Genomic DNA, 22725 nt, shown 5'->3' on the forward strand with positions numbered 1-22725 from the left:
CGTGATACGAAGGATTCAGAACAAATTTTTTTAGATAAATACCATTTTTCATCCTTCTGAAATAGATTCTGCAATTCTGCTTACGTTACAAATTCGATTGCTTTAATGAGATAGAGATAATAGCATGCTGGGTGTGTGTGTGTCAGAATATCGCCTCTTTTGCTTCATTTCCTTCAAAAGACCACCTCTTTTCCTCTTCACCATCCCAACAGTTGATCAGTTAGGACATTCCAGCTAGTAGTCTCCAGGTTTGAACTCTGATCAGTAGAGACACTGTTCTCATTTGTGAGTAAGGAAACTGGTCTGGAATTCGCTTGCCATTCCTTTGGTTCAGCAAATCTGGAGTTTATTAATCTGTTAGGTCTATGAATTTACTCAAGTCTTTCATGGGTAAGTTTCTTTTCTGGGCTCAGAGTTGGCTTCAGAAGTTGACTTTGAGTAAATTTTTATTTCTTGTCTGTTCTCTTGATATTGTAAATGCTCCCTGAAGTTAGTTGGCATGTATTTGATAAACTTATGAAATTTGAAATGTTTAAGAAAGCTATTTGTCAGAAATAAAGTAGACTAATTACAGTTACTGATTTAACTCTCCAGGTGTCTGGGCAACAAAGTCAATTTTAAAGGGCAAAAAATTCGGACCGTTTGTTGGTGACAAGAAAAAAAGATCCCAAGTTAAGAACAATGTATACATGTGGGAGGTAAGAAACAGCTGGTAAAGGAAGTAGCCAGGTATAGTTAAATGATTATTTTCTATTTGACGTTTAATTTTTTTCAGACATTATAGATATTGATCATTGTGTATGATTATTTAAATCAGAACTATTTCCTTTTCAGAAAATATGCTTTGTTGAAACTACAGATTAGACTACAATTGTTTTGAATTACACAGCTAAAACCCTGCCATTGTCATTGATAAAATATTAAGCAGATGTTTTGTAAAGCAACATGAAGTATGTTAAGCACTGCTACTGGGCCCCAACTTCTTGCAAAATGGTCTGTTGCTGATCAGGCTTGGCTTCAGATGGCTGGATCCTGCAAGGTACTGCACTGCTTGATGAGAGTTGAGTACCCTCAACTCCCACTGAAGTCAGTGGAAGTGAAAGGTGCTTGGCATCTCTCAGGAGGGGTTTGGCACCTCACGTGATTTCTCTCTTACAGCATACAACATGTATGGTAAGGCTACATCTTTACTTGCAATTTTCAGGAAATCTCAACTACTGAAGTACCACCTGTGCAGCTCCACTGGCTTGGCAGCAGTGGGGAGCGCTTGTCTAGCGTTCACCATCACCTTTTCTAGCTCTGCTCAGAACAGATCTAGATCAACTAAACCAGTGCTCCCACCATTGCTATGGTTGTTGGAGCCACAGTGGTGGGAGATTTCCCAGAAATTGCCAATGTAGACAAGATCTTGTGACGGCAAATAAAACCATTTTGACATTTGTCAAAGCAGTATGATCAGACTTGTCTTGAAATCATATACATGCGTGAAATGGAGGAAGCATTTGTCACTGTAAATAAAATAGCATAACTACAAGATCCTATTATAATTTTGGACAAATTAGTATTATTTTTAAAATGTACATTTGACATTTAACACTTTTCTCCAATTAGATGCGGTATACGCAGCTAAAATGATACTGCAGTGTTATGTTGTTGTTTTTTTTGCTGCTCCATTTATTCTAATATTTGTAAATGTGAAATCTGTTTTAGAATGGCAGAACGGCTTTTTTTGTCAAAAATAAACAGTGAAATCAAACAGTCTCACAGCCTATAGGAAGAATATCACAAAATACTCCAGTCTTGTAAAAATCAGAATACCTTGATTCAATATGTTTAAACTGTGTATTTGTTTCTTTGATAATAAATTATACTGGTGCACAAATGCAGTGTTATTGAAGAATACCTACGGATAAAAACTCCGCAGAATGCTTTACAGACCATTAGTCTGAGTAGCAATTTACACTGTAAGAATGGACATACTGGGTCAGATCAATGGTCCATCTTGCCCGGTATCCTGTCTTCTAACAGTGGCTAATGCCAGATATTTCAGAGGGAATGAACAGAACAGGGCAATTGAGTGATCCATCCCCTATTGTACAATGCTACCTTGGCAGAGGTTAAGGGACATCAAGAGTATGGGGTTGTGTCCCTAACCATCTTGGCTTACCGCCTGTCCTCCATGAACTTATCTAAGGATTTCATTTTCGAATCCTGTTAGTTTGGGCCTTCACAACATCCCCCGGTAATGAGAAATAATGTTTATAATTGTACAAAAAGGAATTAATTTGAACACTATCCTTTATGTAACTTCAAACACAAATCTCAGATGTGTGTGGCTGTCTTCATGTAATGTATCACATAGTACTTTCAGAAGAACTCAGGTATTTGTACAACAGGATATAGAGAAATTTAGAGAATTCCAAATAATTTTAAATCATCTTTCATTTGAAGATACTTTCGCAGTGTATAGAATATTTAGAGAGCACATTTCAGTGCCTGTTTGTTTCACTATTTTGGGTAAATCTGACTACAAGCTATTTTCACTTCAAATCCCTCTGTCTTCATGAAGGCGATGATTTAGGGACTTGTAATAGATCTATTAAGAGATAGTAGGAAGTAATAAGATCATTGACAGGTGTGGATGGGTCCATGGGAGGCATTAAAAGTATACAATGTTGGAGAAAAGCTACCTTGAAATTTTAGACTAGTGGGCAAACTTGAAAGTAGGAACAGCAATTTTTAAGTACAATATGCAGCTGTAATCTCTCAATAGTAATGCTGAGAATTTATTAAACAATGAACAATAGAAATCCATGCTAAAAGTAAACCTAGGCTCTGAAAAGAGATTTTTCAGTTCAGTTGTGTTTTTAAATTAGAAGGCTAATTTGGTGACTGTACAAAGCATTAAAATACAATATGGAAATCTGTAATCTTCCCCAGAGTCTCAAGGTAAGAGGTAAATCTATAACATGAATACCTTCTGTAGGAAACTTAGTGGTGGGAAATTACCAGATAGGCACTGTAGCTCCATTAAAAGCCATTCTATTTGCTGTAACATTCTTACATGTTAAAATTATTTTAGGAGACACTTTGGTTTGTTCATTTTTCAAGTAGTTCATAACTATTCATGTCTAAGTTTCATTTTGGCAAGAAGACAGAGTTAAGACTGCTGTAGAGGGAACGAGTAAGGGACTGTTCATTATACTGCCCTAAAGAGTTTATAAACTGTTTAGACTGTGCAACGAGTGGGTGTTACAAACAAACTGAGAGTGGGGGGAAGGCTGGATAACAGTGATAGTAGCACATTATTTAATAGACTTGCTATGTGCACATTTTACAGATTTCAAGAAACAGATTTTAATTATATCAATAATCCCTGTTGGCCACCTGCCTAATAAAATAAAACAAACTATGAAGCACTGCATGTACACACGCACGCACACACACATCAAGCTAGTTGTTGAATCTTGGCACAGAAATGGACCTAGAATGGTAATTTCCCATAACAGCCAGTAGAATCAAAATAATTCAAGTAGAATGCCTGATAAGCCATCAAGTGCCTCTAGACATTACAAGAGGATACTACAATCCAATGTATCTTAGACTTAGATCTAGTACAAGTACAGTTAATAAGATGAAATCAGTCAGGTAAATTATTTACCTCAGCCGCACGTTTTTTCTCTCTATCGCATAATGAAAGTTCATACCGCAAAAACCTCTTACACCAAGTAAATTACCAATTCTATTTGACAGTTACATCTTGTATTAATTTGACATTTCTGAACCACTTGTTATAAAGTGATCTACTTTGCAATGCAGGTTATAAAAGGGTCCAGGGTCAGACTTTAAAACAGTTACAGCTTGCTTTTTAGTACTGGTTTAGCAGTTGAAAAATGTAGATTGAAAAGAGATTTGTAGTCTGCAGCAGTTGGCCCCCATACTTGTATTTACCAACTCTCTCACATCTATAAACCATTCTAGTATCTTAACTGGAACAAGGTAAATTGTGAAAGAGGGTGCTGCTCAGCAGTGGATCTTTAAGAAAGGTCCAAAAGGCTGCAAAAACAAAAGAAAACAAAACAAAATAGCAAAGCTAACAAAAAGAACACTCAGGCTTTTCAAACTGAAGTCACCTGGAGAAAGGGGGAGACCCTTGAAGTCAGTATCTCCATCTAGTTAATAATTAGCAGAACTTTAGGCAAAGTGGGCATTTCTGAATCCGCTCTGTATGGTATAATTCTGTGTCTGTATGCTCAGAGCCTGGCTGAAGAAAGATTGTAGATGTTTTCCTTTCTTGGAGGAGAAGGAAAAAGTGGCATTACTAGAAATCCCATGGAAGAATGGCTATCTGCTGATGAGCCCAGAATTTGAGGCACGTTGTGCCGAGCCATCTAGATCCTGCCCAGCAGGAATTCTGTTTAGTCACAGCATCCTAGAGAGGTGCAAATGCTGTTTCCTTGCCCACTGTGGACAAGACTTAAAAGAACGTCAGTACAGTGAAGACTGGTTGAAATAATAAGTAATCTAGTTATGTTTGGCCCTGCATTCCATATCTCTAGGTCTTCCATACTGGGATTGCACTCCCTGACAATGTTACATTGCGCTGCTCTTCCATTTTAACTACACTGACTGTTTTTATAATCCTGATCTGTGGAAGAGTTTACTTTCACAGATGTAAGGATTTGGTGCACTTGCAAGCACACTCCTAGAAATCAGCTGATGAAATCTGAACACTTAACAAGGACAATGTTCATTCTTTTTCTATCTGTGGTATAATGAGAAGACTAACAAATGTGCAGACATTTTTGGCAGATTCTGCTGGGATTTTACCCTCAGTCATCAAAACCTTATAGTTTGTAACAAACCAGCATGGTGTGGGCACCACAGAACTAATACTCTTTAGTAAATGGTCCCTGTTTTAAGGAACTTTGGAGGGAGGTATACTTTCAAATGAACATATGTAAAATATTGGGGAGGAACAAAAATGTATACTTCGTGTTTCTAAACTAAACATCAGAAATGATTCAAATGATGCAACACCATGCAGCAAAATGGAAAACTCGGGGTGAAAGCTGGCTTTGGGTTTGTCATTCAGACTTTGCAAAGATGCTAATTGAAGCTTCAGAATAAGCCACATGTCTTTTCACTGTGTAGTATCCCCCTAGCCAAAGTATTTTTGAAGCTGAAGAAAAGATGCCATATTGAAAATTTTAGAAAGAGGATTGGCTCATGACTTACAATTTTTCACCCAATCTATGCTAAAAGATCCAGTTATTGTTTTTACCCCATCCATATCTTCCCCCACCTCCTCCCATTGTCTGTCTGTTTTGCTGACCTTTTATGTCTTTTACAATTACACACTGTATATTCTTTGGAGCCAAGTCCATCGCTTATTTATATACTTGAGCAGTGCTTAGCCTAATGGTGCCCTGACGTGGCTGCTGCTGCAGTCTACATAACTACTAGATAACCCATCATCATTCTTGCTAAATATATGGACAAACAAGTAGTTCTTACAATTCAGTTTACACTAAAACAACACCATTTTAAAAAAGCAGGTTTCAGTTAGCAGGTCTATGCTGTAGCTAGGGCCCAGGTCATTTGTTTTATTTAAATGAAGACTAGACATTCCCTGGCTTTAACAAAAGGAAAACGTTTAACAAAGTTATGCCCCATTTCCAGGGGTGGCACAACTCTAGCCTCTGAAAAAGGGTTATTTTAAAATGCTCTTTGAATAGCACAGTGCCACAGGCCTTGTATAGCATAGGTGCAGGCATTTTTGCCATTGACATCTGACCCTATGCCTGGTAGACAATAGCACTTGCACTGTTGCTAGTACACCTCTACCCCGATATAACGCGACCCGATTTAATACGAATTCGGATATAACGTGGTAAAGCAGTGCTCCGGGGGGGGGGGGGGGGGGGCTGTGCACTCCAGTGGATCAAAGCAAGTTCACTATAACAAGGTTTTACCTATAAGGTGGTAAGATTTTTTGGCTCCCGAGGACAGCATTATATCAAGGTAGAGGTGTATTGGGAGAACTGTGCTGTGCTAAATAGTGCAAAAAGCCAGGGCCTAAGAGAGCTTGGGGGTGGAGAAAAGACGCGTTACAATTCCTAGATAGAATTAAGAGAAGTAGAAGCAAATACTAAGTTTAAACAAACTTCCAGAATCTATCTGTACGTTTCCTTTCTTCTTTTTCTATTTTGTAGCGTGTGTGTAAATCTTTCCCCCAAAATTTCTGTGTGAGTAGCCTAGTACTTGTACTCTACAATCCACTATGTGTATCGAGGTAGGAAAAACAAATTTAAATAAAGAAAAAAGATGTCTCCAGCTTCAAAAAATGATTATTGCTGTAGTTTGGAAAGAATGTATGACAACCCATGATACCCTTATAGACCTAGAGTAGTAAATGTGGTTGGCATAAAGCATATCTTAAAAGCAAAGAGGATTTATATGTTAGCTGAAGACAGATCACTTGTCAGTGAACTGATTTTATTACAAGCTATCTTTGATACGTTAAAGATAATTAAAGGGAGTTACAACCCACTTGAAAACAATTTATACAGGATCTTGGAATATCAAACACTTCAAACCTGTAGCTGGATAGATTTTATAAAAACTCAGAAGATTGCCTTCACACGGTAAAATGGTACTTTATCCACTAAAACAAGATAAAAAGTAAATTATTTTAACTTCCAACTTTTCTGATGTGTTTACTTTTTTCAATCCATCAAATGCGGAGAATAAAAGGTAATGCATAATGATCTAACATTTAATAGGCTTTTTTAATAAATAATTTAAAGAATTATTCCTTGACTTGCCAAATTGATAGATAGTTAAATCATTTTGTTCATTAACTTTAAATTTCGTGAAACAATGTACCTTTAATTACTAATGTAGGTTTAATTTAAAACATTATGAACAGTACAATTTTTATTAAATTTATGTTAATTGCGAGTATTAGGATTTGACTACATATGAAAGTAAAACAGAAGAAGGTGGAGAGTGAATTTAAAGTAAATTTGTTTTCTGACGAATGCCATATTCGTTTTAAGAACACTTTCACAGCAGATTTGACAAAATGCAAAGAAGGCACCAATGTGAGATTTCTAAAAATTGCTACAGCACTCAACCCATGGTTTAAGAATCTGAAGTGGGACTCAACCCAAGGTTTAAGAATCAGAAGTGCTGTGCAAAAACCGAGAGGGACGAGGTGTGAAGCATGCTTTCAGAAATCTTAAAAGAGCAACACTCTGATACGGAAACTACTGAACCACCAAAAAAGAAAATCAACCTTCTGCCTGTGGCATCTGACTCAGATGATGAAAATGAACATGCATCGGTCCGCTCTGCTTTGGATTGTTATCAAGCAGCACCTGTCATCAGCATGAACGCATGTCCCCTGGAATGGTGGTTGAAGCATGAAGAGACATATGACTCTTTAGCACATCTGGCACGTAAATATCTTGTGACACTGACTACAACAGTGCCATGTGAACACCTGTTCTCACTTTCAGATGACATTGTAAACAAGAAGCAGGCAACATTAGCGCCTACAAATTGTAACCAAACTTGTGTATCTGAGCGATTGGCCGAACAAGAAGTAGGACTGAGTGGCCTTTAGGCTCTAAAGATTTACGTATTTATTTTTGAATTCGGTTTTTTTATATAGTTCTACATTTGTAAGTTCAACTTTCATAATCAAGAGATTGCATGACAGTCCCTGTAATGGGGGAATTGAAAAATACTATTTATTTTGTATTTTACAGTGCAAATATTCGTAATAAAAATAAATATAAAGTGAGCATTGTCTACTTTGTATTGTGTTGTAATTGAACTCAATATATTTGCAAATGCAGAAAACATCCAAAATATTTTTTAAAATGGCATTCCGTTTAATGAACAAGCGTGATTAATCGTGAATAATTTTTTTAATCGTTTATTAATATTAATACAACATAGATACATTCAGCACTGAAGTATTTCACCCAGGGAATCTGAGAACTGTTATAGGAAGAAAAGAGGAGCACAGTAGGTCAAATTCTAATGTACGATTCATTGCCAAAATAATAATGCACGCAATGATTCTATAACCCTGTTGCGACTCGGTCAAATTAATTTTGATCTCTTAATTTCACAGTGAAAAATAGTTTTCTCTTCCTAGGGAAAGAGGTTCTTTATAGACACACACACACACACACTCCCTCTCCATCTCCCTCCAGAAGTGAAGTAGGTAAGAGAACTACGAGTAGGTAAATACTAAAACATTGGTAATATAAAAGAACAAGTTAATATATTAGCATGTAAGAATATACATAGACCTTAATCAGAAATCCCAGCGCCAAGCATGAGGGATGCACCTACAAAGTACTGAAACAATCTTTTCTGGATTAATATTCGGCTGGGAGGACACAATCAGTAATTTGAATTTTTAAGTCTCATTTGGTTCTGTTCTGACTGCCAGCATTGACCCAGGTGGGGCTGTTTCAGAGTTCGCAGTTATGTAATATACACATAAACAGTTAAAAGGTCATATTTCCCAGTTTGAATTCCCATACTTTTGCATCCACAGAACTGCAGGTACCTTATATAGCACATATTCTAGCAACTCACTGTAGGAACAGTCAGAGTTAAGTGCTATAAAATACGTCTCCAGTTATTTGCAAGCGCAAAGTCAGAGGCTGCTTTTGAAAATCAAGCCCAAAATATGCCAACTCAATCAAGTTACTAGTTCTTCGTCTGCAGTGCACCAAGCACTGTTACCTGAGGTAAACAATATGCTCTGCATTTGAGAGGATTTACAAGTTTATAATGCTTTTTGACCTTTTCCTAAGCCAATTGCTTCAAATAACCTGAAAGTGAATTCCTGGCCCCATTGAAGTCAATGAGAGTTTTGCCATTAATTTTAGTGGGGTCAGAATTTCATCCCTGGTGTTTTAGGATTAAATATGCCATTAATATTCAAGAGTGATTTAGTATAACCATCCCCCCACCCCTCAAAAATCAGTCAAATTCTATACAGACTGAGGGAAAATGCCTGTAGATTTCTATTTTCCAAGCTCCCAGGGGTGAGGGGTGTTATCTGGTTTGGCAAATTTCAGTAAAATATTTATTTTGTACCAGTCTCATAAATCTTATAATCAAGAAATGCCTTTCTGTCATAAATTATTGAACATGTATTCTTGTGTATTTAAGCATCTATATTTAAGGCTAATTCAATTGTTCCCCATGAGTAACTCATTCTTTTCTATTTCTAAGGTATATTACCCAAACTTGGGATGGATGTGTGTTGATGCAACTGATCCAAGGAAAGGAAACTGGCTGCGATATGTGAACTGGGCACTTTCGGGAAAGGAGCAAAATCTATTCCCTTTGGAGATCAACAGGACCATTTACTACAAAACCTTAAAGGTAGCACTGTCTATTTGTGAAGTGTCAGTGATGACTTTTTGGTATCCATTTCTTCCTTTTCCTTCAAGAACCTGTTTCATTTTCGTACTTCCTGTGATGGATTTGGGCCCTTTGTGGGGTCACCTGATGTGCTGGGGTGCCACTGAGTCAGCCTGTTCTGCCAGCCTGGGTCTCCTTTACCTGGCTTTGCTGGGGTAGGCTCTCAAGCCTCTTTCAGCCAAGCACACAGGCAGGGCCACGCCCAGCTGCACAGAGAGACAGAGATCGGCTCTGGAAAGATTCAGCTTTCGGGCTTGCTCTAACACTCTGGTGCCCATTCCTTTTAAGGAGTACAAACCCAAAGGTTTTATGAAATTCGCCCCCTTCCTCAATGTGGAGGGAGATATGCACAACTTCTTGCCCCCCTCAGTTAGAAATTACATAAACTGGGTTATAGTATAAAAAAGAAATTAGCTTATTAACTACACAAGGGTGAATTTTAAGTGAATACAAGAGATAGACAGAACAAAGCAGATTATTGAGCATATAAAACCACGCAAGCTAAGCTCAATATACTTAGGAAACAGGTTACAAAATGTAAGTTCTCACCCTAAATGTTATTTTAGGAAGGCTGCAAAGTTTCTGTGGTTCAGAGTTCCAATTACATTCGTTTTCAGACTGGACCCGTCTTAGTCTGGACTCTCCCCTGGCCTTCCCTTCGGGTGGCTTTAGCAGTCTCTTCTTGGGCAGACAGGCCATGAAGAGGAGGAGTCCCATTTTCCTTCTTCCCTACCCTTAAATAGGATTTACATAAGGCGGAAATCCTTTGTTTCCCAAACTTGACTCCCCCTTCCCTTCCAGGGGAAAGTTACAAGAAGTCCCAGGTAATGTTTAGTATCAGGTGACCAGACCACCTGACTCTGTAGTATCACATTGTCCATGAGTCATTGGCAATATGGAGCAGTCCACAGGAAGGCCAAGCCTTTTCATAGTCTATTGTCCTCGCTGATGAGCCATCAACCCTGTCTGGCTTTTCCATTGTTGTACCTGAAGTGTTATCAGTGGATGTCACCCAAAGTAGTATAGTTGAAATACAGATACATAGTCAATATTCCTTACTTCAGATACAGAAATGATATAGGCATACAAATTGGATAATTTCATTCAGTTAATCATAACCTTTCCAATGATATCTCACATGAGCCATCTTGCATAAAGTATATCTTTTTTGTCATATACATATAATATTTTCACAAAAAATATGGAATGAAACATAACACATCCCATCTTAGAAACCAAATTCTTGAACAGTGAGAAAATGTACTTGAAATATTAGTTCTAGCAGTCCAAGGTGTCTTTTTTTCTCTGTAAATAAAATTGCAAGCCACTATTACAAACTGAGATATGTATGAACACTCTATTTTGTATTTGGGCTTGTGAATGGTTTGATACAGCACAACTGTCAATACTGAGGCAAGTGACTACTGGAGATAAGCATTTCTCAATTCCTAGGCATGCTCAAGGCACACACATCATTACTCAGCACAACCTGCCTGCTTGAGAAGGATCCTTTCAGACAATAACAAGAAATCCATAGTTCCTATTGGTCTTTTCATCATTTAATAAAAGATGTAGGCAGGGTCTGTATTTTACTCCTCCCTGTTTTTTCATTTCATAATACATAACCTTTGACAACTCTCATATTTCCAACTTTAAAAAAAAAAAAAAAAAAAGGCAGAGCCGTGATGGCTTATATATACTTTAAAGAATTTGGGATCTGTGTGATATACACGGTCTGTGCGCTATGATCAGTTTGGAAGCCTGATTGGAAGATCCACAAGAAAAATTGTAGTTGCTCTAGCATTTTCCTAGCTCCAAACTTCTTAATCAACCTTGCCAAATATTAGAAGGATTTTTCAAAAGAAATCAGCATTTTAACGTGGGACGATGAGAATAATTAACCATTGGAACAATTTACCAAGGGTCCTGGTGGATTCTCCATCACTAATCATTTTTAAATCAAGACTGGACTTTTAGAAAAAGAGTTATCATCCAGGAATTATTTTTGGGAAGTTCTGTGGCCTGTTGTTACACGGAGGTCAGATTAGATGATCACAAAGGTCTTTTCTGGTCTTGGAATCTATGAATCTATCCAGATTTTGCAAGAATGCAACAGAAAAACAGTTTTTCAACTTTACTGCACACGATCTGTTCATGGAGGGGAGAAAATATTTTGCAGAAAGATCACTGACAACATGGTCATTCTCCATCCACTGAACAGGATTTCATCAAAAATGTACTAAATGCAAATTTTAAATATAGATGTATGGTTTGCTTTTAGGACTTCCCAATAAATGGGAACAACACAGATTATGATTTCAAATTCAGTTTACACTGCTGCCTCCCTTACTGGCAAATAAATAAGTAAACCTACCTTGCCAGCTATGCAGATGTTCCCAGTCACATCTGAAAGCATTTGTTTCAACAGCTTTTGCTCTTCCTGTTAATATATCCTCTTAAGAAGTAGGACAAGGGGCAGACACCAATCTTCTTAATCTCAGTTTATACTAGAAGCTAAACAGTTTTTAATACTGTTACAACTATCAACATTGGGTCAGTTTCCTAGTGTAGATTAGGCTTTGGAGAGTCACTTAGTACAGATTTCTATGTACACAAGTTAGTAATTTTCCTTGTAACTTTTTAAAGAGTATTTGAATTAATCTGAAGTTTTGTTTGGTAATGAAGCTTGTTTAATCTACAACGTTACAAGATCTAGTATTTTGTAGAATTTTATAGTTACTCAAAATGATTAGATCAGTGGTAATTAGCTTGCACAATTATAAGAGCCAGATTCCCAAAGTAAACTTACTGCAAAGAAAAGTAAGCCAATGTAGCTGCAGAAAGACTTTGAGAACATAGTATCATATAGAAAAGCATTTCAGACTTTTTGGAACCTCAGAGCCATATCACTACTTTTTGAATATATATTTTAAATAATTTAGTGCAATGTTACTTGTCTCTCTCCTTGAATGCAAAGCTTATTTTTCACATCATTTAGTGTGCCTGAAATTGCTTGCTTCCTTAATGTGCCCTGATCTCTCTCGGGTACAGTTCACCCCTACTCTGGTGCATGACCAGACTTTTTTTTTTTTTTAAGTAACATGTAATAAATGCATAAAACAAGACAGTATACCTAGCTCCACCCATGTTCCTTGATAAAATGCTCTTTAAAATTAATTCCCATTTCTTTTTGTTTAATGTTTCCTCCCATGCCGTACCCACTTTATTCAGTTGTCGTTCTTTGTAATGTCTGATTTAAATTGCAAGCTCTTGGAGGCAGGGACTTTGTCCTCATATCTAAAGTGGCAGGTACCACTGGTTCTATGAATTTATTCAGAGAGCTGAAGTACTCTCAATGTTAGTCTTGCAGTTAACGTGGGTTCATGAACATTTGGAATGGTCCTGCTCTCCTCTCCTAGAAACTTTGCACAATATGTTTTTGTGTGTGTATACATTAACCTTTCACAACTGTCATGTAGATATTACTAGCCTAGGGACACAATTTACTCACCTGCCCCTTGTCACAATGATTGATGAAAATGAATAAAACTAAGGAGATTTCTCTTGGAAGTGTGTTTAAAAAAAAAAAAAAATCTACCCTAGAAAAGAAGAATTTTGCAGTGATGGCGTGCACATAATGTTCTCTATTTTATTGTTTGACATTCAAACTAGTACTGCATAACTAATTTAAAATACTGCTCCCACTTGGAAAAACTAAGTTTTCAAGTTTTTTCATGGTTTTGTGGATTTTTAGTCTGACTCAAAAAGCCTAATTTCAAAATATTGGAGCATTGTAATTTTAAAAACCTCTAGGCCAAGATAAGCAAAGTCTTGTCTGTCTGAGTATGTTTGGTAGAGTAGGGCCTCAGAGCTATGTAGATCTTTCATTGTTTTCCCATTTCCCATGTTATTAGCTAATAGCAAAATTGCTCATTTGGGACTTTCTGTTCTAATGAAGGTCTAGGATTGAATATTAAAGTGAGAAAAAATGAATAACGTTGCCACCCTTTACAAGGCGGTTCTTTCAAGTTAGGAGGACTTCTGTAGGCTGCTTGGTGTACATCTTCCCAGTGCACATGCGTAACTGGGGGCAGTTCACCCCAACTATTTAATCTTTTAATTGGTTTCTAAATTAGTCATTAAAAAAACCTATTTTTTAATGAAAGGAGTTGGTTTAAAGTTCACATTAAAGTTCTTGGAAAAATATGTTCACACAATATGGTACTTAGCACTTTGTCTTCAAATACTAATAATAATTTGCAGTGAACATTCAATTTGAAGAAATTTTCTAAATCTGCTTGATTAAAAAGAGGTGACCAACTTCAGGTAAAATTAATTTGTTTATGGAAGAACCCATTCTATCAAGTTACAGTACTGTATAGATAAAATCAGTGTAAGTACAAGACACACATAATAGCTCAAGGACTTGATTTGTAGTGCCACAAATGTAAACCAAATAATGGAATTTGATATTTTCAGGTGTAAACACTGCACACAAGTACAAACACCTCCATCCAAAAAAAGTGCTTCATTATTATGAAAGTAGCACTATGCAAGGCACTGTATAAACACATAATAAGAGACTGTTCCTGTCCTGAAGAATTTACAACCTAATTAGATACGATAGACAAATGCTGTAAAATTACTTCTGTTATCTCTCATCTTCACGGTTCCAGAGTGCAAATCCAGAACTGTTAAAGAAATACAAAACAAATAAGTACACTTAGGTCACAATGTACAGTAAATGTACAATAGATGGATTATTCTACAATTGAATACCTATGGATGGATATTAATACTTTGGGGGTGAAAGCAGATATGTTTTCATCTAGTGCAGTGGTTTTCAACCTGTGGTCCATGGATCTCTGGGGGTCCACAGACTATTTCTAAGATATCCAAAGGGGTCCACACCCCAATTTGAAATGTTTTAGGGGTTCACAGATGAAACCAGGTTGAAAACCACTAATCTAGTGCCTTCAGTTAAGACGAGAGAACATCACAGGGTAAGAGGAATATACCACAGACAAAGCACCACAAACTTTAACTCGGTCCCACCAGGGATGCTGTACTTTACATCATACTTTTAACCAACTGTTTCCTCCCAACACTACTGCACTTACATCCAATCTAATAGCTTTGGGAGAAGGTAGTTGGTAAAGAGATGTTGTGAGGGTCATGTTGAGGGGGTCAGAATTCAGGTTTCAATGTGTGGTCCTTAGTGTTATGGTAGTTGTAGTAATGATTAAGGGGTGCGCCTCTGTGCGGAGGAATAGAAGTATGTATTGTTCAGTGGCTTAACTTTTTTAATTTCTTTGCTTTTGTGCACTGGTCATGTATGTTGTGTGTTGCAACTCTTTACTGCTCTTATGAAGAACTTACAAACAACAAAGTTCTTTGTGTATTTATGTTCAGCACACAACCTTCAAATGTTGCAAGATCATGTACATGATAATAAGAACCAGCACTACTACTATAATGTACACATGTGCTTATTATTGAATTATGCATTACCTGTAAGATACAATATTAATTTTTGCAACTTTTTAAAAAGTTTGCTATAGTCAGAATTTAAGGGAGTGGCTCAGGTAGGTAAGATTTTTGACTTTTTTTTTTTAACTGGAAACTCTTACACAGGAAGGTTCTCTAATGCTAGTCTTCTGTTTCTAGATACAGTTGTATGCTTAGTCTACATCAAAATCAAGTGATCGTGGATTTCCTCAAAGGAGAGCTGTTGCTTTAATTAGTATTGCTAACATAGGAGCTGTTCTATTGCACAAGCTTGGACTGATGAAGGCAGGCCGCATCTCATTTTGGAAGGACAGGGTCAGAAGACTTTTAGACATTGATTTAGCAACTCAAACATCTCACTCGGCAAATTAAAAAGGAAAAAACAAGCAACCATGGAACTGACAAGTTTCATGCTTAACACAGCACTGAACTGCACTGCTCTTTGTTGTCAACCCATTGGAGGTTTAGATTGGAGCAAGAACCTTGCCTTCATTCTTGATTATATAGCACTACCACATTGACGCTGTGCAACACGTGTTCCATCAGGTCTCCAAAACTGCAAATGGAAACCAAAATCTTAGGCTGTGCTCATATTAAAAGTTACACGTGTTTAACCATATTTTAAATCAGTTTAAACTTGTGTAAATGTCCATGTAGAGACTTAAATTGATTTAAACCTAGCATATATTGCTTTAGGTTAACCTGGTTCGCATTGGCCTTATATTTTATGTATGTGAACATGTCAAGTATAATGGTCAGTGCAGTTTTACACTTGGATTCTCTGAAACAAACCTTTTCACTTTCCTGATTGTGAGGATTAATTGAAAAAATTTATATGCCTTGGAATTTAGCAAATCAGGAGACAATGGCTCTGATAGCCAAATAATAAACACTTTTAACAACAAAGTATATAGTTTTAAAAAGTACTGTACATATTTTCTTTTCCTAAAAATTATGTAATACTTAGCTAATATGGTATCCATTAGATAACACTTAATGTAAATATTATTGAACTATATTAATCCCCTTATACCAAAAACTTGAAACCTTTTATAAATTGTAACAGTACTCCCATTTGTTGTTAAAAGAATCTTACGTCAGTAGACTTTTACCAGTAATGAACGCTAAGCTGTGCATGTCACATCTTGTAATGAAGAGATTCTGTTTATAAGTACTCAAAACAAACTTACTGATTACCGTTTTTTTCCAAACTAACTTTCAAAAACAGTAAGATGTAAAGAATTTTGGCTTGATCCAACTATTGAAGTCAGTTTGGTGTAGACCTTTTGTTCACAAACAACTTCCACAGAACCATCATAACACATTAATCAGTTCAGCAGGATGGGGGACCATAAGTAACTCATGGTTGGCAGTAGAGGAGAATAGTGAGCTCTTCATAAACAATGGTCTTTAGGAAAAATTGACATTTTTTAATGCAATGAGCTGACTTACATTTCCTTTGCAAAGAAAACTTCTAGATACTTTTTTTTAAAGGGTAAAGGTAAAATTGATTGTTTCTAGATGTCCCTCCATCCCCCTACCCACACCCCAAAGCACAAGGGATTGCACAAGCCCCAAAAGCTAGATCTGATCATGGTAAAGATAGTTATAATGTGGATGCCTGGAATCTTGAATCTCTTGAGTTCTTCCAGTATGTAAGGGTAAAATAGGCTTTTTCCCCCCTCTTTGGCTCAGGTGAAACTTAAAATAATAGCTTGAGATCCCTTTTGCGCTAACCTAATTACTTTAAACTTATAAACTATTTCTGGCACCATACTATTCTTCAGCCGCTGAAAAGGGTAGTTGCAGTCACAAGGAAGAAAGGCATTTGTATCTAGGGCCAATGGATTTTATTCCCACACTTGAGTAGAATTCTTCTGAATGGAGAAATGTTTAGGAGATTATTTGAAAAATATAGGTACAGAGGTATTTCCCTCTTTTACTCTGCTCAAGTGGGGAAAATCTTTAAGGGGATTCACTAAAGAATTTATGATCCTCGTGATGCTATTTAAGACCACATAAAATTACCAGGAAAACTGTCAATTCTAGTGTTGAGCAGCATGGTAATGGCACTGAGATATCAGAGTAGTAATTGCAATGACCTATGCTTAGTTCAATTTCTTGTTCCTTTCCTTTCCTTTCCTTTTTTTGAGTTTCTGTGTTGCATAAAGACTTAGAAATAAGTGTGGAATGGCACACAATTCTCTTATTATTGGGCTTAATTCAGGGGAGCTCAGAAACATGTAGTAATTACCTTCCATTTTCTTCTCTTCCTTGGCCATGAACTTTTCCTATTAATGTATTCCTTAAATTAAGTTCCAAACTCTCAACTTTAATAGATGTCTGATTCTATATGATTTTCTACTATAGATAGTCATTTCTTATTCTTTTTTGTTGTATTACAGACAAGACTGTCTTGTTTGTGTAATGTAAATAGTTGCAGTTAAATCTACTAAAATGAAGAAAACATTTAAAATTACAGTATATAGTGAATTAAAAATGTTAGCGCTTGTGTATCCTGAGTTCAGAAATTGCCTTTTTTAAAGAAATCTATGTAATATATACATGCAGAGCAAACTTACGAATGTAAGCAGAGTTGTGCCTTAGTAAATTTTTGCTCAGCTTAACCTGCACTTTCAAATACATTTTTAAAATTTGTTTTATTAAAAAAAAAGAGATTGGGGAGAAATAAGCTAGAAAGTATCTCATTAAACAAAGTGTCCTCATTTCCCCCTGCTAGGAAGAAAACATGAGTGACAGGCTTTCTCCATCCTCTATCTGAATGTAACATCTTCTATGACCTACTTTCTCTCCCCTTCCTCTTGAACCACAGCGCTCGCTTTTTAAATCTTCACATCAGAACGGCACTATTTCCCGCAGACACTGAGCTCGCCCCATAGTGGGCGATGAGCGATCAAGATTGGCACGGTCCGGCTTCCAGGCAGCGTGTTGGTTCGTGTCCTGGGCCAGTGCAAGGGGGTTGGACACATGCAGTCCTCCCGCCAGCAGGGGGGGTGTGGTGCCGCAGCGTTCGCTTGCCGCAGCCCAGCCGGGAAGGGTTAAGACGCTCTTCCGGTTGGGTTCGTCAGGCAGTTGGGCAATCCGGCCTCGGTGCAGGGGACAGCTGTTGGCAATCCCCACAGCGGGCGCCACGCCCTCCGGGCCCGAGCCTGCTGCTCCGCCGCGGGCCAACAACCCGCGCTCTGATTGGCGCCGCGTTTGTCTCTCTGCCTCCTTGCAGCCAATCGCGCCGGGCGAGGAGCTGTTAGTCTGGTACAATGGGGAAGACAACCCCGAGATAGCAGCTGCTCTGGAGGAAGAGCGAGCCACCCACCGCAGCAAGAGGCACTCGCCGAAAGCCAAGAAAGGTAAGCGCTGCCCCTCACCCCCCCCTCGCCTGCAGCCCTCGCCCGGGGGGGGGGAATCGCTCCCGCTCGGCCCGGACACGGGCGGCGGGGAAACTTGCAAACTTTTCCCGATCCGCCCGCCCGCCCGCCCGAGCAGGACTTTTCGGCAAGGAGCAAGTCTGGCGGGGTGACCTTTTCCAGGCTCGGCGGGGCGCAGCAGCGCGGAGTTAAAGGGACAGCCCCCCCCCCTCCCCGGGCGAAGGCAGGCGGGCATGCCAGCACTGTCTCCTGCGGAAAGTCGGGTCGGAATCCTGGGCGACTTTTGTGTGGCATGTATGGCTTTCTAACTTGGATCCTAGACAATAGGAAACACGGAGGAAAGGGGCGGAATCCTGGATTGGGGATTAAAATATTCAAGTTTTAACTTTGTCCTAATTTTAAAAAAAAACTTGAGAAAAAGAATGGTGATTTTAAAAAATACATAAAAGCGGTGGGTTTTTTTTATACACCTAGGTATTTTTATGCTTTGCAATCCTACTGTAAGGTGGTACTAGATTAAATAACAATATTTACCATTTGCAGATTTTAATCTCTAGCTGACGTTTTAGAAGGGATTAAGGTAACAATATTGCAGGCCTCACTAGGTGAATTCAGACAGGATGAGAAGAGCAATGTACTTTTGTAAGAAGAGCTGTAGTTAACTTAAAGCCCACAGTTTTAAGTTTTGGTCTTTATCTGCTCCTGAGCTCAACTGAAGTTCGGGTGATGATACGTTTAATATTACCAAATACAATCCTAAGATTTGCATTTCCTTGGTGTGTTAACATCATTATCTGAACATAAGATGTGTTCGCACCACAACACTTAAGACTGGGTCAGTATTTTTTTTCCTAAATGTAAGCTCCTTCTGCATGAGAGGGGTTGCTGTTAACTTTCTTCATGCAAATAATTTTGTCATGCAAAGTGTCCACAGAGCAATAATTTTCTTTTACAAATTATAAAAAGCTGATCTGTAGTAGAAGTGAAAAATGCAGATGTTGATTCATAAGTTTTAATTTTTAGGACAATAGCAATTTTGTGGCTTATAACAACATACAGCCTGAAAATATGAATTACTGCTTTTGGCTAATTTTTTGGAGAGTTTAGGATAGGAGGAGAATAATTTTGGAGGGCATAAGGATTATTTAATTTATATATAGGATACACTGAACATGTCTTAATTTTTCCATATATAATTTAATAAAGATGCTAAAAATGTTGACTTTAATGTGCCTCTAGGACAGCCAGGTTGGTAAGTATGGTTGTATTTAGCTGCTGTTTTGATTCAGTTGTTTTAGGTCAAAATCACATTTTTTTTTTTAAGGGTGATACTTCAGTTTAGACAATGTTAAGGACTAAAGAAAAGGTAAATATATACAGTAGTGTGCATGTGTTGCTGTCATTTTTGTCTCAGGAATATATATTGTGTAAGATTCTTGAATGTGTTTTAAATGAACCAATAAAAAAGTTAGTGAGATTTTGAAATGGAATCAGACCTGTAATATTCTCTTTAAATACAAATTTATGGCCCAGTCATGCTTGTGCTGAAGTTCACTGTAAAGCTCATATTGGGAGCAGTAGCAAGACTTTTAGAAAATAACATTTTGTCCTCTAATCAAGTTTATTTTAGCATTGAGTGAAGCATTAAATGACTGTTTAGGTTGCAGTAGGGAACAAATCTAAAATTCAAATACTGATTTTTATGACAGTGGTAAAATACCTCTTTAGCACATACTTAGCAAGAATTGTTTAAGTCCATTAAAAGCAGATTTATGCCTTTTTAATAAATGTGCATTAGCCTAGTAAATTACAGTTTTGGTGTGCATATTATTTATCCAATAGGCAATAATGGCAACCTCAGAGATTATCATCATTTTTTTTTTTTTTTTAAATCACAAGAGCGAGGAGTGGCACATTTCCAAGATACTGAAATTGTATTTGTGTTAATGAAATTGTGGACAAATCTTCACTAAACTAATCTCACCGTTCCTGAAGTTGTTGTTACTTGATAATACTAACAGTTTGGGATTAACAACTGTTCATGTCTGGACAAAGTTTTAATTAGAAATAATCGCATAGAGGATATCATCTCTATTTTGTATGTTTAAAAACCTCTTATCCCACTTAAAAAATTAAATAAACCACACTCTATCGAAAAACCAAAATAAAATAAAAATGTAACTGTTTGTAAAAGGTAACTTATGTGTGGAATTATACACCTTAGTCACCAGGCAAAAGTAGAACAAATTCATCACAAAGATTTGCCAGTCATTAAGGCTTCATAATCCATGCTTTAAATGATATTGCACATGCACATCTAGATGCATGGTTGAAAGTTCCCTGAAAACATTTGCTCAATATGCAGTAACAGTCAAAAAAGCTAACAATGTTAGGAACCATTAGGAAAGAGAGAGCTGATAAAACAGAAAATATCATAATGCCACTGTATAAATCCATGGTATGTTCACACCTTGAATACTGTGTGCAGTTCCGGTTGCCTCATCTTAAAAAAATAAAAATAAAAAATGCATTAGAATTGGAAAAGGTGTAGAGAAGCAACTGGCACTGGCCACTGTCAGAGGACAGGATATTAGGCTAGATAGACCATTGTCTGTCCCACTATGGTCATTTTTATGGTAGGTGTTCCATACTTTCCATCCTTCGTGTGCTCAGCCATGAGTTCTATTGGTTTTGTTAACAAATTTTATTGGAATAATTTTAGAGGGAAAAGGTGTACACAGCCTGTTACATTAGTATTTGTAATACTTTGGTGCTATTCTTTGGTATTCAAGCTAATTGACATGTAAGCAATATAGTATTTTTTGCTTTCATTGGGAGCCACAGCCATAGTTAAGGTTGCTAAGTGGTTTCCAGTATTACCCCTTGTCTTTTCTCTCTCCCTCTCTCACAAGCACCCTCCCCCTTTCTGGAAATTGTATCTCATGTCTGAAATTATCCAAGTTGATCTCAGCCCAGAGGTTGAACTTTTATGGAAATTTTAGGAAGTCGCAATCAGTCGTTTGTGAATTCAGCAATGATGAAAAAGAAGAGTAACTTTCTCTTTTTGAAAAAATTCTACCCCCAGTTGTTTAAAAGATAGTATATTACTTGACGGTAGCTGGTAGAACTGGGAGCTGAAATGTCAAATAATTTTATAGATTAATTCCTACTCTACCAAAGCTGCTGTTTGGTTCCTCAGGAGAGTTGTGAAATTTGAATTATCATTAGAAACCTGACCAGGATCGTTAACTGCACATGACCACCTGTATTCTGAGGTGCAGATTTTATCCCCTTCATAAGTCTTAAATACAGCAATAGCTCTTTAGGAAATATAAAATCATACAGTTTAAACAGCTATGAATGTGTTTACTTTAGTAAATATGCCTTTTTTTACAAGAGAAATTTTGACGATTTAAAATGTAAAAAAAAAACTATAAACAGTCTATTTTTAACGATATCTTTTTATTCAGCTTGCTAAATAAAATTATATAACAGGTATTTTCATGTTTGTATTCAAGTAAACAACTATCCCCTGGCGTTTTAACCAGTGTAATGCATTTAGTAGGCAAGAATTATCTTTAACTAGTCATTGGATTTTGAACAATTTGCAATAAACAATTCTTTGGATTTTATTTAGCCAACTGATTATTTCAGAAGTGTGATTGTAATATTTAGCAAACAAATTATCATAGAAACTCCATTGTGAATTTCCAAATAAACCCTCAGTCTCCTCTCAAACAAAGTCTGTTTCAACAGTGGTTTCTGCTAGTATGAGGTTGGAATTATTTGCTTTGCAAAGTTCAGATAGCAATTAAGCATGGTAGGGAGAGGTTGAGATAGGTGCAAAGGATAATATTGAAATTATATATTCTCCACTGATTCTCTCTGGCCTCTCAGTCTGACCTCTGTTTCCAAGCAGTCATTGATGGTGGTAGTATTATAATCCCTCTTAAAGCAAACACTGGAGGACCTCTGGTATTCCCCACTTTATCCTGATGTTTCCTGTTGCCTTTGCAACCATTGGGTTTTGTTTATGCCTAAATTATGCCTCACAGAATTCCAACTTTATATACTCTCACTGTCTCTTCACCAATCACTTCTGATCATACAGCCTAGCTTTAGTGTCTGCATCCTTCTTAGAACTCCACTTCCAGAATGAGATACAAGAAGATGTAAACAGCTAGTGTCTGATTAACTTCTAGCTCTTCAGATTGAAATACATGATTTACCATTTTTCTTAACATTTCATGTCAGCCTAGGTGTTACTAGGAAGAGTTCCCCGAAAAAGACTTCAAAAACAATTATTTCTTTATATGTACTTGAAACTTTGCATGTAAAAAGACAGTACTGATGTGGAGTGTGTATTCTAGGTTTG

The 22725-nt window shown here is 37.2% G+C and overlaps 1 protein-coding gene and 1 long non-coding RNA gene across 2 annotated transcripts in view; one reads left to right on the forward strand and one right to left on the reverse strand.

Moving 5' to 3' along the window:
- PRDM2 (PR/SET domain 2) overlaps window positions 1–22725 on the forward strand; it is a 121033-nt gene that overhangs the window by 40434 nt on the left and 57874 nt on the right. Inside the window, 3 exon segments of the mRNA XM_065575401.1 lie at window positions 595–698; window positions 9265–9417; window positions 18206–18332. Coding sequence (XP_065431473.1) covers window positions 595–698; window positions 9265–9417; window positions 18206–18332 — 384 coding nt within the window.
- LOC135976998 (uncharacterized) lies at window positions 9875–18212 on the reverse strand. The gene is made up of 2 exons (XR_010594308.1): window positions 17770–18212; window positions 9875–14147 (listed from the first exon to the last, which is right to left on the reverse strand). It is a non-coding gene; the product is annotated as an uncharacterized LOC135976998 (long non-coding RNA).

This window comes from Chrysemys picta, chromosome 21, assembly GCF_011386835.1.
Source record: "Chrysemys picta bellii isolate R12L10 chromosome 21, ASM1138683v2, whole genome shotgun sequence".
In the NCBI taxonomy this organism is placed as follows: Eukaryota; Metazoa; Chordata; order Testudines; family Emydidae; genus Chrysemys; species Chrysemys picta.